Source organism: Leptinotarsa decemlineata, unplaced genomic scaffold, assembly GCF_025532065.1.
Source record: "Leptinotarsa decemlineata unplaced genomic scaffold, Ldec_3_MD MMD2_tig00001365_RagTag_RagTag, whole genome shotgun sequence".
NCBI lineage: Eukaryota > Metazoa > Arthropoda > Insecta > Coleoptera > Chrysomelidae > Leptinotarsa > Leptinotarsa decemlineata.
In genome coordinates, this window is record NW_027412561.1 from 374504 (window position 1) to 393615 (window position 19112).

At 34.5% G+C, this 19112-nt stretch overlaps 1 protein-coding gene across 1 annotated transcript in view; it reads right to left on the reverse strand.

The window, feature by feature from the left end:
* Positions 1 to 7053: 7053 nt before the first annotated feature.
* LOC141482479 (RNA-binding protein Musashi homolog Rbp6-like) overlaps positions 7054 to 19112 on the reverse strand; it is a 69071-nt gene continuing 57012 nt past the window's right edge. The window contains exon 3 of the mRNA XM_074175812.1: positions 7054 to 13499. Coding sequence (XP_074031913.1) covers positions 13458 to 13499 — 42 coding nt within the window. The 3' untranslated portion in view covers positions 7054 to 13457. The remainder of the gene's footprint in view (positions 13500 to 19112) is intronic.

The window sequence follows — 19112 nt, forward strand, 5'->3', positions numbered from 1 at the left end:
ACGAGAAGCCAGGGGGGTGTCCTGCAGCAGAATGAAGCTTGGGGAGACCTTCATGGCGGGACAGATGTGACCCACTATGAAGATGACCATGTTCCTGTGCCGCGAAGACGCGAGCTAGGCCAGGCACAGGATAAGCCTCGCGTCGCGCCTGGACAGATACTGGGTCCTGAAATCCCTGGGACTCAGGTCCGGGAGGCCTGGTGGCCGATGCGACGTGTGGGGTATACGGAAGTGAGAAGCGGAGCGCGTGTGCACGCTTCAAACCCAAAAGCATACCCCGAAAGAGGACGAAATCACCCTTCATTTCTTTAGGTGCACCTTTTGGCTTCCTCTTCGATCTGTCACTATTCGTTGTGGGTTTTTTCTGTTGCACAACACTTTTGAATTGTTTCTTTTCTTTGAAGTCAGTGACAATCGATGGAGATGCATTAGTAACCTTCCTCTTGATTGTTCTAGATTTCTTATCATTACCAAGAGGAAGGGTAGATGAAGGGTGTTTGAGCGGTGATAATTGCGAAACGATTGGATTTTCAATAACAATTTGCTCATTTGGTTCCGGCACATCTGCAAAGTTAACGAAGTCGTCAATATCAAAATCATTTATCGAATCTTGACTCGATAAATGTTATACTGGAATATTTTCAAAATCAGTGTGATCGATATCAACGAGTGGTGAACCATCTTCAGCAACCAAAGCGGCATAGAGCTCATGCTAATGATTATTTAGGCAATAGAATATGAATAGGAAAGGTGATGATGTTACTGATACCTCAACTTTTATAGAAGAAAATAAACTAGCGCATGCGCTCTTTCATCAGCTGGCACATGCGCTCTTCCACTAAACTATTCACGCATGTGACAATCTTTGTCATTTAAGAGGAACACTTTGTGTGGCATGTTGCAGGACCCTGTTGCAGGGTCCTGCAGGACCCTGTATATATATTTATTAATAATAGGGGACGATAACGATAATAATAAAAAAAAATGTTAATATGTCACTGTTGATGTGAAACGTTCTTTCACTCTCCTCCTCAATATTTGTTGTTCTTGTGTCAGACACCAACATTGAAAAAAATGAATTCTCCTATTGGGGTAGAGTTGACCAACCTTCTCACATAGATCCCAATTACTTCTAGATGTAGTGCAAACATGATTCCAACAATTCATAGAATATGTATGACAACGCAAACAACGTTGCAGCGGAGCTGGAACGGCAGCACAGGTACCACAAATATTTCTACAAATACCTATATTATTCAATATTATAGGTTCGGAACACTTCAGGCACTGTTGTAACTGTTGTTGAAGATAATCTGATTCAGATAATCTGAATACCAGTACATGGATTAATTGTTTCTTAGGTCTACTCATTTGGCAAAAGTAGCACACAATAGCCCCTGCAATCATCATTGGGTAGACGCACACTTTTGGTTTTTCATTCCACTCTTTTGAAAACGGCATTTTACTAATTCAAGTAGAAATATTAAGAGATGACTTATAGAAACTCTGACTGCTCTCTCCTATACCGACATTCTCTATTTATACAAATTCACTCTGCAACTGTGAGAAAACGTCAAGATGAATACTCAAGAAATCGTTGCTGCATTAAACAGAATATCTGCTATTGATGCAAATAATTGGATAGACGAGTCAGATAATGAGGATGCCAACATTCCGCTAGAGGAAGTGATAGTTGGAGAAGGTGTTGGAGTCGATGAAGAGGAGATTGACGTTGGAGTCAACGAAGTTGAAAATGAGGCTAATGAAAACGAGGCTAATGAGAGCGATGAAGATGATGACATGGTCAATGAGCTGGTCGTGGATGGTGAAGGCGATGATGAAGGGGTTGTAGCTGATTCATCTGAAGGTGATGGTGCTTTGAGAATCGGTCTCCGAATGCTCAACATCACCGACACGTTAGAAGATCCCATGGATTTATATTGCGTGATGGACGCGCATGTGCAGATCCGAACGATTGATGGCAACATCAAAAAGTTATGTTGGTATTGTTTTCGATTTTACTCGATAAGGAACAATAACGGCGGCTGGTATCAACATGTAAACATCCATGATACGGTGTCTATGATGCAGCTGGGTCAGTATTGGTGCATTGGTGCATTGCATCATATGCAATAATTTCAAACCTGTGACAGAATAACCGTGGACCTATTGGTCAAAAAAAAACAACAGCCCTTTTCAGGGCTACATTATTCACACAAACAGTAGTTGTAGTAGTATTCACAGATTATGTGACAAATGACTACTTTGACTAATAAAAAGTCTAAGTTTGGTTAGTCTTTGAATATCTGTACTACTTTGACTGAAAAGTCGAAGTTGGGAATTTGCTAGTCATTGAAAATCTGTACATATTGCCAACTTCAACTTTCAGTTGAAGTTGGCAATTTGTCAATCATTGAATATATATGCATATAATGCATCATCTCACTACAGAGTGGGATGATGGTACTTTTACATGCATTTTGTTCGAGATTATAATGTTAACCCACTGTTAACAATGGTATGAACCTGTTTCTGTTTGAAAGTATAATGATAGCTCTGGAAAGAGCTGTTTTTGTTTCAGTATTCAATTGTAGCTCTGAAAAGGACTGTTTTTTTATTATTCCATGCAATGGTATGGACTAACGCTCCACATCATCAGAAACAATAATGATGGTGTCGTCATCTGAATCAGATGATATACTGATGATGTCGTCCTCATAATCATCTGAATCAGATGATATACTAATGATGTCTTCATCATAATCATCTGAATCAGATGATATACTAATAATCATCTAGATTGTCTAAGTCGTGAACAGCCATCTCAAACTATGCATCTACTTCCTCTTGCATACCTTGTTCTATAAGTTATGGGAAATCATCAGGAATATCATAGAGGCGTTACAGAAATTGGGCGAAGGTTGTCTCTGCTTTACACCTTTCCTGCAGAGATGCATAATTCCGATCAATTTCGGCCATTTCTTTTTGTAATTCTCTCCGTCGGTTAACCATTTCAGCCATTTGCCGGTTCATGGTGACCAACGCGGCCTCGCTACATCGGGAAGCTTATTCTGCTTCCCTACACCTCTGTAGGAAAGTTTTCAACCTTTCACTATTCTCTCCGATAGGCTGTCGCACTGGCACTTGTGACCAACACTTCAGGATTCGCCGGTGTTGCTGGCAGCGGCGAAAGCGGCGAAGGCGCCCTCGGTTTTTCCACTACTGCTGCGGGCAGCGTGGAGAGTCTCAAGCTCTTACGAGCGGTCGTCCAACTACCTGCATAAGGATTAGTCCTATTGCAAGCAACTCTGAAATTTGGTCTGGATATGAGAGTGCCGGCACCTATATTTTTCTTTATATTTTCCCAATGTGTAACGAGTCTAACATCAATTCTGTTATCTACATTCTCCATTGTCTTTCCATATACCGCATTATTCAATAGTTTATAGAAATCTTCAACAGATTTGTTGTTAGACCTATTACGCATTTCAGTATTAAGATCTATATAGGGTTTCATCCAACGTGTTTGTGTATTCTATGTGTATTCATTACAATCAAACCATTTTTGATGTCTTGCTGTAGATTTCTATCATTCAAATTTGGAATTAATTTGGGAATTTTCGATTGTGTTTGAGGTGGTAATTGACAAATTGAACAAATGCATTATTTTTATGACTCATGTTTCTTCGGTGAGAGTTCACTCGCGTCATAGGAATTGTCACATTACAACAATTGCAAGTATAGATAGGTGTTGCATTGTCCACTCTCATCCGTTTCACTGAAGGCCCTTCTTGGCAACTCTGGAGCTGATGCCGACGAAAATTATTACTACGAGTGACCACAGTCACAGGAATACATTTTATATGATAGTTCTCACTAACTCACTGACATAACCAACACTCGTTCGCTTCTCAAATACAGTCTGTTCGGGTCCGCCAAGACGTCATAGCCAACCCCACCTCTCAGCTACATGCGCCAACCCCACCTCCCAGCTGGATGCGATAACAGATGTCGATACGAACAGGCAGTGGTGGTTGCGATCTCGTAGAGGACAGACGTTAGGCAGACAGTCCTCGGCCGCCTGCGTGTCACCATCGATAGCGAGGCTAGAGCGATGCGTTACGTCACAGCCTTCATTGCGTTGAGAGAGGTGAGGGCACACCGATGAATACGCATTACTCAGCCACACGTCGTGGAGTGAACATGTCTTTCTCTTACCGTTGAACGGTTGATGGTGTGATGTCACACTACTACTAACTTGGTGGGCTCACACCGATGGAACATTCATTACTTGAAGGATCTTCGAAGTAAGCAGACGTATGTTTGTACATAGACAAGCACATGATGAAACCCTGTACCGTGCATTCTCACACACTCTCACACACACACCAATCAAATGTAATTACGTCACTATGTCTCACACACACACAGACACACACAAAATCTCATATGAAAAAAAAAATTCTGAACGATCCATGGACCAGACACTTCAAGGTCACATCGCCTTGATGTTACTAAACAACAACAAAAAAAGCAATTAATACGTCATAGTGGTGGGGGGAGGCCCAGAACCGGCTGTAATCTGCTACTGTTATGTAGTGTGTTATGTTGTGTTAAGTTGTGTGAATGTTAACGTGTTAACGATTTATTCAAAAAACAAATAAAAACATTATAGGCACAATCACTCAGTCGCTATGAATATTATATGTATATAAATTCATAACTTGTTCCGATTCATTCATTTCAACTACATATTCAAAATATAAAATACACTTTTTTACTAGGGAAATTAGATTTTTATAGGATACGTCCCAAATTTTGTGTTGTTGATTTGGCTATTTGTGCTTGTGTGGTTTGAAATGTAGAAATTCGAATAATATCAGGATCATTCTAGTGTTACGGATATTAATTATAAATTATTGTTCATAAAAAATAATAACATATATATTATGACTAGACCATGAAGAAGTTCTTGGAAAATGAATGATATTGAGTGAAAAATAAATAACAAATTCAATTCATTAGAATTTGGGAAATGAATAAAATGTAAAATTAGTTGACGAACATTGACAATTGGCAATTAGAAACTTCCAAAGTAACAACAAAAAAAATAAAAAATTGAAATATCAATAAAAGCTGAAAATTAAAAAATATTAACGAAAAAAAAAGAAAAATTGAAAGATTTCTCCGAGATCTGACTATTTATAGGTCATTCGAGTGCTTTCACCTATCCCCTCTTCCCTCTTTCCGCTTCATTGGTTTCAGCGGGAGATGACCGTTTGGCCGGAGTTGGTTGTTTTTCGCTTGATTAGAGTTGCGAAAAACGAATCTTTTGATTTTGATTTTTCATTTTTTGTCAATAATATTTTTTATTTTTCAGCTTTTAATGATATTTCAATTTTTTATTTTTTTTTGTTGTTGTTTGGTTTTATGTTATTTCTTTGTAATTTCAGTTTTTTTTTGTTAAATAAAATTGTTATTTTCGGTTAATCATTTTAATTTTTTTTTTAGGGATTTCAAATCAATTTATATTATATTAGACAATAGAAGTCCGAACTGATGGAATACACCACGAAACATTGTCAACCACCTTCAAACAAACCTCATTCCGATGTTCGATATTGAGAATTACAGTGTTCCATGTAGGTGAAACTACATGGTGAAACTGTTCTGAACTGGACACATCTTCATTCAGACTTCAAACATTAAAATCCTTGCCACGTTCAAATGTGGTAAAGGCGTTGTACCGAAAATCCCACGTATCTCGTGACTTCGCGTGTTGATAATTGATTTGAAGTTTATCATTATATCGTTGATGATAATAAGCACTAATCAAAATGAAAAACGGAATGCACAAAATTGAGCTGACTGAATAACCCATAAGCTAGGTACTCCTAAACACACTTTTTCGAGAAACAATAAGCTCTTGAGGCTGCAGTATTTTCTGGCGACCCAATATGGCGCATCAGTTTCATTTAGCACCTCTATAGGAGTATTGTTGCAAAATAATCAGATTCACAGTTTTGCCTTGCGATACATTTTCTGAATCTGTTATGAGTTTATTGGAAATGTAATCAGTAACTTTCTGTACGTTTACACACTTCAATTCATCATACAAATGAAAGACTTTCATATTAATGAAAACTCCACTTACCTTCTTATAGTCTTAGAGCCCTTCTCCTGAGAAAATCACACCATATGCAACTTGAATAATAATTTATCTTAGAGGATGGTTTCCTTCTTGATGATATTTGTGCAATCTTATTTTTTTAATCTCCACAAATTATAATCGAACATTCGATTCTTTTAATATCGAATCAAATTGTTTCATTCAGTAAAAACCAATTATTTGAACTTCTTTTAATGTATACAACAATTCTGCATATTTTATGTTTCATACTCAATGAGATTTTTTAAATGGGTTGACCTAATTAATTCAATTGTGCATTTCTTCAAATACCAGTCCGAAATTTCACCTGGATAATTTGCTTAATGTTAGGAAAGAATATGTAATATATCATTTTAATTTGTTTTTTCCGAAAGTTCAATTTTACAATGGTATGATAAATATGGAATTCATTTTTTTAATACTTAAAACTACTTTATTATTCATGATTTCAATAATTTGTCTCATTAACTCCATCCATTATTATTGTGAGGAACTGCATTATTTCATAAAAAAATTATACAAAAAATGTTAACACGTTCTAGAATATTTCTGTCTATCAAATGTTATATCTTTCAGCTTGTATGAGAATATAATTGCTCTTCATGAAATTTTCATAATTTTTTTCTGATCAGAGTATTGTACTTTTTTATGACAATATAATTTCAAATAAGTTAGTTCACTTGTAAATCAAGAACTTCTCTCGTTGTGTAGAATTATAGTTCATTTCAGACTGAATTCAATGAAATAACGAATATCAACTGATGAAAGTATTTCATTATAGGAACAATGCAAAAACAATACCACTTCATCATTTCAAAACTCATCAACTCCTTGATTGAATGGAATTTGGATGTATGGATAGGAATGTTGAATAAAACAAGTGATTTGAACAATGTCCATATTATATATTTATCCCACATACACACGGCACGTTGTGAACCTTGTCTTATCATTGTAGTTTGAATTATATGTACATTGTAGAATGCATGAGATATACATGAAGGATCGACGGGACATTTGCCGAACGCTAATATAGCCCGCGAGTCGACTACACCTCAGTCAACTTGACGTAAAACATTTTTTTTTATTTTACAAACTTCTATCTGTACAATCATTCTAACATATGACATTTTCTGCCATGTGCCTTCATTATTATCATTTAGTGTAAAATTCTTGTTCATAAAGTACGTACTTACAGTATTAATTAAATTGTTCAATATTATAATTCTTAATATGTAAAAGTCAGAAGCGTCCACAGAAGGAGTATGGTTATTGCTCTTTTATTGCAAGAAGCCCAAAGTGGCTGGTACAATGATTTACGTAACACAGAGCGTCTAAAATACAACACAAGTCATCTTCCCACAATAAAAATGCTCATATTTCAAACGTTTCACATGCATGTTTATAAGAATTTTCAGATTGCATTCAGGATGTCTCAATCCTAAATGAAAGGCAAGTAAAGTAAATCATCACAAGTTTAATGAAATTTCTAGATAATACAGAACAAAAATTCACATGAATTTTTGTTCTGTTCTGTGCACATGTCACATCTCAGAATTGCTCCGTCACAGCAAACATTTCAAATAGCCTAACCTGAAAATGCATAAACATATTTTTTGCTATATTCTCCATTCAATTCTCACACATAACTCGTTTGGGCCTGCGAAGTAAAAACTTCTTCTGATACCTCATCATTTCGTTTTGGATACCTGATCGATTGAAATTTATGGAAATATGAATATAGCCTTTTTGGTTATGATATTCTAGGCTGAATTGTGAAAACTGTAGTAATGAGGTTAGGAATCATGACGTTTATGGTTATGGCATTAGTTTTTATTTGACGTAATGCCAATTAACGCTATCAGAGGTTTCAAGTTATGTGGTTTTAATCATGTAGTTCTGGTTGATTGTAATTAATTGTATTGAAGTGTTTACACTTTAAGATTATGAGGTTCAAACTTCCAAAGGAAATTTGGAATATGAATTTCATTAAATTGAACGATATTTTAATACATTTCGAAATCATGAACAGATTCAGATTCAACACACCAAAATCTTTTAGGAAAAAATGATGTGGTCTGTGATGATGGAAACTTATTCCGTGTTATCAAAAAAAAAAAATTAAAAATTTTTTGTGAATCAGGCGTCTTGAAAAATGTTCTTAGAACATTTTTATCACATTCACATCATTTCTTCGCATTCGAAACTGCGGGAACAACAATGGAAAATGGCGTTAAAAAACTATCTACTCGTTTTTCTAATAATACCTTTCCATATCTGATGACACTATTTTGGTGGAAAGATGATTTTGGTTGCACTTGAAACGCGGATGGATTGGGATTTGCAACACAGGGACATGTAGGTGTCTAATACATGAAGTGGCGACACCAAACCACCATTTTGCTACCGAATAAGTAAATAAGATTATATATTTATATTTGATAATATCAATATATACAGGTTGTATACAATTAACAAAGAAAAATAGTGAAAATTTTCAAATGAGATTGTAGTAAAAAAGGGCTAACCACGCTTTGTGTTCAGAAATAGCAAAGGGAGGCGGAGAATTGAAAACAAAATCTTAGTATGGGCGCCTCCCTGAAACCAGGGTGGTATAAAAATACCATTGAATATTTTGAGCGGATAAATAATGATTAATTAATATTTATGTTTACGTTTTTCATTTCATCTGAATTAATCCGTATGTGATAACCACCCTGTATATATATATATATATATATATATATATATATATATATATATATATATATATATATATATATATATAGAAAAATATCAATAAAATATGAATAACCATTAAATTTTGGACAGTACAATATAATTTTCAGTGTATAGTAAGGCCCACGATATATAGTTTAAACATACAACTGAAAGTTTCACAGAGTGAATCAATATTGTCGAGATAATTTTTTTTTACATCGAAATAATACATTTTTCACAAACGACTATTATACTTCTAGTCACTAAAAGACTCGATATTGTTCTTGTTGAAAACTCAGTTATCGAATGCAAAAATCATTTCAGTATTCACCTACTTATATTTTGAAACAACTCTGCTCCATTAGATTTATAATGTTTTGTGTATCATATTATACGTGGAGTTATTATTTTTCTAGGAAAATAAAAGATTAATTGAAAGAATTTCTGAATCAATACGTCATTGAATTTTTTATTTATACTTTTTCAAATACACTCCAATTCAGGTTAGAGAAATATTATATTTCGTTGTAAACTTCAGTGGATATCTCAATTTAGTATGAATGGTACAAAAAAGGATTTTTGAATAAAATCCAAAAAAAAACGTAATATGTTTCTTAAAAATAATTAATAATGTGTGTTTTCGATAATTGCGTCTTCAACGTATATTTCTACTACAAAAGATACACACCAAAAGCCAACCGAGAGGAGAAATAATTACTTACTTTTGAGTACACATTGGTAAAAAATCATATCGTAATAATTTCCTAACATGTTCATCACTGAAATTGTACCACGCCATCTAGGTATTGTACAAAGAAGCTTTTGGCGTGTCTCTTAATTCTGGCCGAGCAAGCCCGCGATTGGCTGTTGATATGTTGTCATTGGCTGACGTTGATGTGCTATTTCGAGTTCATGCACAAGTCAAAATTCCATTTTTTTAAAGGGGTCCTAATGACATTTTACCTTCAATAGCAACATCAGTATTTTATGTTAAAACTAGGCAATGCAAAGCCATATGCCAAATTCGCGAACGAACAAGATTGCTCAAAAGTAAACGCCTTTGGAAAATTAAAAATTGCATCTTTCGAAAATACCTCGGATTCAGAGGAATATTCTGCATAAGAATATTTAGCTATTTTGTATTCAGACATTTAGCCAGGTAGTTCAGATTTTTTGTTCATTTGTATTGTGGCCAACAACGTCGTCATTTCGAGGTTTTCGAAAAACCAATTTTTTCAAGATATTTACTAATTTGGAACCAATATCTTTCTCAACTTACCTCTACTTAATGCAAATGTAACACAGTTTTGCAGATATCAAAATAGATAAAAAAGAAATTCTAATGTTTTTGGTTAACTTTTGACTACCTACATTATCGTATTGCTCTCGATTGACATTTATTTAATACACAAAAAAATCTCATTGACATTGATATTGACATTTCACCTACCTTTGGTCAGTTTTTCACCGATTCTTTTCGAATAACTAGCCGACACCCAAATATAATGACCAAATCATATACAGGGTGCTTTACTGTCAGTGCTACGATCGATAATTTTCGACGATGAATTTTCAAAACAAAAGTAAAATGAATCGCTTAATCCCTTGATGAAGGTCACTAAGAAATTTCTAATGATAGGAATAAAAATGACAGTGCAAATCCTGAATAATGAGGAGTTCTGTAATTGACATTTTTGACCAAAATGATTTCAATCATTAAAAGTATAATATCAAAAGTAGTGATGGGAAATATTTTAATATATCTAAACTAAGATTAATATCTATCTAAATGTCATTATTTTTGTTTATCGGAATACGTATCAACACCTCAGGGGCTGAGGTTGAAATAATATTCAATTTTTTTCCAACGCTTCATGGAAACGTGTTCCTAACAACTACTTGTATTTCAATTAGTCAATCATTGCGACTTTTCCTGAGACTGACAACCATCTATGCGATCAACTTTATGTGCTGATAATACTTATTTAAGCTAATCTTTGGTTGAATGAATTAATACTTCTCACTTTGGTATGATTGTGAAAGCATAGTTAGAATAATCTACAGTGCCGCTGCTTAGAGTCCTTCAATTTGATACTGATGAACCTACTGTTATGGTTATCTTCGATTATATTCGATGAAATTACTCATTCGCAACCAAATTTTGGTACCAGCTAGGGTTACTGAATTTTATCATGAATTTTATTGTTTTTTGGCTCGAAGTAGATGGATGCCAGCCAAAATTCCTCTAAACTTCAAGCACTCCAGCTATATATTTATATAGGTAATTAGTTTATATAGTGGTGTTTTGTACTGAGGAGACATTAAATTACAAGCATTTGCATACTTCGCAGTCAGTCAGACAACAATTATGATAATATTCATATAACAAGCCATTTATCGGCGAAAACACAACTCAAATAGTAATAAAATAATAACACATCTTATAAACCACATGAAGTGTTTGAACGGTAAAGGCGATCATTAAAGTCGAGTAAATATGAATCAATTGAAGAATCGAGCCTTATTTTTCATGTATTTCATTTAAGCGATGTTTTTTTATTTGGATTTCTCATTTCTCGTTTCAACTCGCCTTTGCCATTCACTCTATAGAATATTCATATAATAACAGGAAACATTTATCGTATTCATATAGTATATACTTTTAAAATTGATCTTGCCTATACTAACACCAGACAGATCTGAAGGGGTAAGAATATTACAATGAGGAATACGAACATGATTTTCAACTACAAGCTACACAGACATCAATGCGACGGAACAAATTAAATTTGAAAGATTTGCCAGTACAACTCTCTGAAGTAACTCTTTCGCTGCTGAATACCAATGGTAATAGTTCTTTCAAAATCTGAAACCTACTAACAAACTGTTGATGAAATTTTGATGAAAATTTACAAAACATCAGTTTCCATTAAAAATATTATGAAAATGATACAGGAAATATTTGAAGGTTTTTGTTGAAATGAATATGAATGAAATATTGGAAGAAAAATATATGAAAAAATATATCTCTGATTACATTTGTTCCGGCCCACTGAAACAATAAATATAACAATAATGTTAATAATATATACAATGCAATTTTTCATTGTGACAATGAATAATTTGTATACATTGATCACGCATCCTGTGACGTTACATAACACAAACTTATGTTTATTTTGTATTTCCATAAATAATACAATATATTATATATTACGTAATATAATAATAAAATTTATATAAAACAACTATCTTAAAATGAAAATAAAATGTTTAAACAATGAAATAGTCAACTTACCACGGCAAAGCCTTAACATTTTTATATCATTGATGCCGTTGCCAAGTTGGTCCTTAATTATAATAATATGTGAGGATAATGTATCCCATTTTTAAGATACCCTGTAATACATCATATGTAATTTAACGCAAGACGTTAACCAAGAGTGCCTGTGTTTGGTGGAAAGTTGCATTATCGGCAGCCGCAGAGGAAAACCAACAACAATAACCCCTTTCTTTATCGAAAACCAGAATTACTGCGACTTTCGAAGTTACTGAGCAATAAATGCGTATACTAACAGATTAATGGACAGTAGTAGATTATAGATATTGTTCACAATGTTATTTGGAAGCTGACAAATTTAGGCTATAATAAAATTCAGCTTCATACTATGGAGTGTGAATCGGTCGCATCATGTACTTATATAATGATTTAGGTTATGCATGCTGTTCTTTTCATATGGAATATTCGAGGTGGATTAATATTTTTCATAATCACCTGATATATTTGGTTGCAACTTAAAATATTCCTGAAGTATAGGAGATCAATAACATTCATTACTCAATCTAATCCTGCATGAACAAATACGATACGATATAAATAAGATGAAAAGAAACAAATCTAGAAAAATATTGGCTTTCAGATTCAGCATAAAAAAAGAAACCAATTGTCTTCAAATGATAAGTACGTTCATGAATTCTATGAAAATAATTGCCATACAGTCCTTTTATTATTAGAAAAGCTTGAGTAATGATGAGTATTTGGATATCTTGCAGAAAGAATTGAACTTTCTTTTTTTTAAATGTGCGTTGGAATAAATATTATTGAATTAATCATATAAAGAACAAATAATTACTTGATTATTCTGTACCTATTGCTATTCACCCTGCCTGAAAACATGTATTAATGAACCGCTAATAAGATGAATACTTGAAGAAGTATTCATCTTATAAGCAAACCCAGTTTCTTCAAAAGTAGTGAAGGCATCCCCAGAAATAATTTTTGTAGAATGCTTCAGCAATAGGTGAAAGCCATTTCCATGGATAGCAATTGATCCAACTCAATTACAATTGTTAGTTTGGGGGTGATTGGAGTGACAGACGCTCGTCGGCTACCGATGAACAGGAAAGCGGGACGCATACACCAAACATTACAACAACAAGTGGGCCTCGCCTGGCGGGGGTGCTAAATTATTATATTATCATACATAGAGTGAATGTACAAGTGCAGATGTGATGACATCACATTAGCTGCCATTGGGAGTCACAAAACACTAGACGGTGCATCAACTCAATGGTATCCGTTGGTGAATGCAGCAGGGATAAGAGGGCCCTGTAACAAGGAAATATGAAGGTGAACTCCTTCGAACAACTGACCGGAAATGTGAATAATTCTAGGAATTGAATTGATATTCGTCCTTGAAATAATTTATTTATGACCCGAACCGAGGCGCTATTTAAACCGATCCAATCCAAATCATTCACTTACATAATGGAATTTTGAAACTTATGAAACGTCTGAAACGTTATGAAACTGTTTTATTCTACGCAAATATGGTATTCAAGAAGAAAAGAATTCGGTATTCTAGGGAAAGCAAATATATCGAAATTTTTGAGCGATTTCTTTCCTCTCCAAATTACTTAACTTCATTACGAATGTCATTAAAATTGTTAGATAGGGGTATTTGGAGTAAGAGATGCATGAAATCAAAATATCCCCATTTGTAATTTTTTCATTTCAGAAAAAATTAGATTGAGATAAAATCATAGCGACCACTCAGAAAATGAAATATAATATCATACCATCATCATGGAAATTATGTTATTGAATTTGAAATTTAAAATTTTTTGTCTTTTTTATGTTATGTGAAACATATAATGAAACAATATAAATTTAACTTATCAGGTACACAAATACATTTTTATTCAAATATTCATATTCATTAATATCAAATATATTGGTACAGGAGCATGAAGAAACATCATTTTTAAAGGTGCGATTTCATTTCACCCTTTTCATAAAAGAAAACGTACGTGTCAGTATAGGGTGTGCCACGTGGCATTGACCATCGAAATTATCTACGACCTTAGAGTTATGTATCCTCAAATATTTGAGCCATGACTCTTGTGTTTTCCCGCTGTCGCTTAATTTTTCGTGAATCTCTTAAGATCGGTATAGGTTCCTCATTAATTCTATTAACGTCTTCATGTGAACTCTCTAAAAGATAACGACGGAACTTCTGATCGTCTTCATGGGCATTACCATTAATTGAAAAGCAAAACTGATTTTTTAAGGAGACTGTATTTACTACTTCATCAAATAAATTTTCTGACTACAATTTCTTGATGATTTCTGCAAACGCTTTATTAAAGCACCCTCCCTCCATACTAGAAATACTAGTATTGATATATTTCATGAATTCTTCGTTTTTCAAATATTCCAATGACATTGGATTACGCTGTTCTAGAATCTGGTGTTGCCAATATTTTTCAATCCATTTAGCCCTAGGGTTTTAACTGAAGAATTTATTACTGGGATGACCCGTGTCATATTTATTGAGGAGAAAAAGTTAATCAGAAGATTTATCCACGTGACTAATATTAAGAAAATATGAATTGATTTTTGATGCGTCTTCAAGTTCTTGAGGAATTTCAGATCGTTTATTTGTTAAAATTTCGAACGATCTAAATGTTTTTGAGTTTTTGTTCGAGAGGACAAAACTTAGGTATGCTTTCGTTTCACCTTGTATTGCGGCTGTAGTATAGTTTCTGACATCTTTATAGTATTTCCAATCGATTAAAAAGGATGCTGGTGGACAGGACAAGAGAATGAATATCAAAGAGAGCTTTTATGTTATTGTTGAAATAAGTAACATTTCATTCACGTTCTCTGAAATATAGATGAAATCTCAATTCAATTCAATTCAGATCTGAAAAGAAATGGTCAGTGTTAAAGTTGGAAAAATCTCTGAAAGTAATATATAAGTGAGTCACATAAAAAGTTATCAATTCATCCTCAAGTTCTTTTTTTCAACAGATTCTGAATGATTTGACAAACAAGAGGTTGACACGTTCAGTTTGAGTAGAGCCTTGATGATGACAGCACGACCAGCTTTCGAAAGCGCTCGCTTATAATTAATTTCACAAAGAGGATTTGAAGCTTTATATCTTCTATTAATTATCAGCAAGCGCTTTCGACAGCTGGTCGTACTGTCATCTTCTAGGCACTCCTCAAACTGAACTTGTCATCCTGTCGTCTGCCTCTTTATACGATCCGAACGTCCAACTGAGGTATTTCAGGTACTTTAGGTAAATTTGCCTGTATTTTCTTCTGCATCAGGTACTATTCTTTGTGTTAGATCTTCTCTAGGAATGTGTATGGTTTTGTTTATTATATTGTTGTGATTTGATTTGTACTTGTTCCTCGATAAGTGATTCATGACTGTTAAATTTATGGATGTTCAAGTTTTCCCAAATGTTCATGCGGTTTCCCTTGTTGACTTGTTTTATGAGTTTTATGTTCTCTGGTGGGGGGAAATTATGTTTGTTTTGTATGGCGTGTGTTGCGAGGTTTGATTTATATACTATTGGATTTATTTATGCCTTTTTGTGCTGATTGTAGCTTTGGATCAGTTTTTTCTTGGTTTGGCCGATACAGAATTTGTTGCAGTCCGAGCATTGTATACTGTATATCCCGTTTTGGTATTTGTCTTCTTCTTTTTCATAGTTGTTTATTTTTTGTGTTATCTTCGTGTTTGGCTTGTATATGATGTTGATGTTCAGGGGTTTGTTAGTTTTTTGGTTTGGTGTCCTACGTACGTAAATGCTGTCCATTTTTGTGTTGTTTTGTCTGTTGGGGTGGTTTGATCCTTGTTCTGTATTTTTTGTTCGATTTTGTTTTCTAGTTTATCTATTGTCTTTTGGGTGTGTCCGTTTTCGTTCGCTATTTGGTATATGACTTTCCGTTCTTTGTTTCGGGCTTTATTGCTGAGTGGTATCCTCAACATTCTATATAAGAATGCGCTATAGGCGGCCATTTTGTGTGATGATGGATGGTGGTGGACCACTATATCAAATCCAGTGGATAGCGACCCGATGCTCACATGAGCTAATTAAACATAAGTCATAGAACGTTTAGTAAATGAATGTATCAAGATGTAGGAATAATATATTCGAATTTGATTGTTGATAATACCGTAAAGAATACGATAGAGAGTGAAAATAACAGAAATTATATAGAATAATTATAGTAATAATTGTATACAATATGTATATAAAAAATAAAAATGATTTATCAGCCCGTCTGAAACTTGCGCTGTTACTACGAGTGATTTTTTTGTTTTTTTTTGGCCGGGTCATTGATGGTAACATTCAAATCAAAATTATTGTCATCTAGGTGTCGGTTATCTGAGAGAATGGGTTGGTGAACTATTAGGATATCTTCTTTGCAGTATTGACGGGTTCTTTGCCTTCTTTCCCCCAAATTCATATTTTTTGTTTTGTCAGTTCTTTAGCAGTGTAGGCCTCGCCATTCACAATCAATTAATTTCCTTTGATGTTTGCCGTCAGATTTTTAGCTCTAGCTTCCTATAAGTGATTCACTATGATTTTACTGTCTAGCGGTCTAGCCGATCGTCGTAACACATATCGTGGGTAATATTGGTTCCCTTCAGCTTGTGGTCATTTTTAAATAAATCATTTTTTATGGCAGGTCTCGAGTTATTTTTCAGAACACTAATATTGATCTCTAGAATGGCATTCAATTTTTGAAGAAGTGAAGGAATAAGGTTAGTATCTCCTTGTACATCGATGTCAAAACCGACTATACTTGTATATACTATACTTCCGCGAGTACGAGCTTCTCGTACTCTGCCTCTAATTTTTTTATTCATTTGTTTTGTTTTTCAATAGTTTTCATTAATTTTTGACTTTCATCATTTATGTGCAAAATTAATTCTCGTTTGATTTTTTCATTTTCAATAACAATTGCGTTCAGAAGTTCGGTATATAGATCGTTATGTGACAACTGTTCACTTTCATTCATCCCTGTTAGAATTAAGCTACCTTTGATGGGATAAGCTATTTCCCTAAGTATAAAGTTCAACTGGTGTTTCTTCATCAAATGATTTCAGTTTCCACAGATGAACTGGAATATAAATCAGTTTCGTGTTGACTTACATTTTAAGAAATAGGGTACAATACACTACATTAACTGCAGAACTACTTATATCAGTGAGAACAATTTTCAAGTTTCTTTGTTGAGAGTTATTACAGATACAGATACAGTGCAAAAATGGTCAATAAAGCTTACGAGCCATGTGACAGCTTCTCCCAGTTAGCGCTCTAGGTACCTCCAACAATGTCAGACTTTTCACTAATTATTTCTGTTTTAACTGGCGCATCTTCTCTTATAATTCTTGTTTGGCTTTTCTTATTTCAAAATGCTAAAAGCTTTCGTTCTATGCTTGGTTATAAATGTAGCCTGGAAACTTTACTCAATTTGTTTCTTAATTGTTTGGATTTCACTGAAACAAGATTTGACGGTGAACAGCTCCTTTCTTTGCCAAATTTATCAGGTCAGATAAAGTCATCATCAAGATTCTTGTTGATCCCTGCAGTTTCTCGTCTAGATCTTTCTGGCAAGTATGTTTGTGAATTCATCGACGCATCTTTTTCTATGTAGTGGATTTGTCGGGGAAATAGACACTGGAAGACAATGGAAGTCCGAACTAGTGAAATTCATCACGAAACATTGTCAATCACCTTCAAACAGACACTAAATTAGTTTTTTATACAAAGAACCCACAAAATCACATTCTTACGTATAGTGTTTAATCTATCTGCATTGAAAGATCGTGAAAAGGAACCAATTACAAATCAGTAATACAGCTATAGGAGTTCTATGACATTCCTTATAGAAAAACACGTGCAACTTTGAGAAGGTCCATTCTGGCGATTTTTGACCCCAGGCCCATTTCAAACAGATTATAAGGGACAGAGCTATTGCGCGTACAGCGAGATTTTCTAATTAGTAGATAAGCAAATTTGTTCCGAACTGTATTTCCGAGCTGTATTTTTTGTAACTTTCATGACATTCGATCGAACCTCGTGGAACACCCAACTCGAGGCAGGTGTGTTTCGGAGTGCGAAAGAGAAACGTGTGACGTAATCGATGCAGAGAAGAATGGAATGAGTAACGGAGATATTCAAAGAGCGTGGGCACCCTCAAATTCCGTCTCACCCCTTGGGCCCTCTTGTCACGTACCAGTCTCGTTGTCGTCGGCAGCTGAGGGAAATTCAATAAAAAAAAATTGATGGTGTGAAAATTGAACTTAGGTCGTCGGCGTGGTAGATGTTGCCCTTAGCCTCGACACCAACGTGGGATATTAGAAGTAATTGCGAATTGTTGATATTTATGGCGGTTGTTTTATCGGGACCGAAAGTGATTCATTCTCTATACTTAATCGCATTTCTTGATTTCCGAAGAATTTTGGGGAACGAATTGATGTTTCATAATAAAAAGGTGTGTGTAAAAGTGAGAGAGACACGTGTGACGTATTCCATGCAAAGATAGATAGATGGTATCGAAGTGATACGTCGCCAGCGCAAGCTTGGTAGGTTCTGTGTTGTCGGTTGTGAAATAAATCATTGTTTATGGGGCGATGTAGCATTTGAAGCGTTTCCGGTTTCAAAATCAGGCATGAAGGGTTAGGAATACGATTCGATTGAAATGAGACGATGAACAAGGTGTGGTAGAATACATCATGGAAGAAAAAAAACATGGCGGCAATATGACGGACATTGAGTGGAGTATATAGGGTGCATCAAAATACATCATTTGAGGAAAGAAACATGACAGTTCAATGCGGCTGTACCGTTTCAACTTGCGATTTCTCAATGTATTACAGGGTTTCTCAAATTACATCAATCTCGGTCTAGAGTAGAG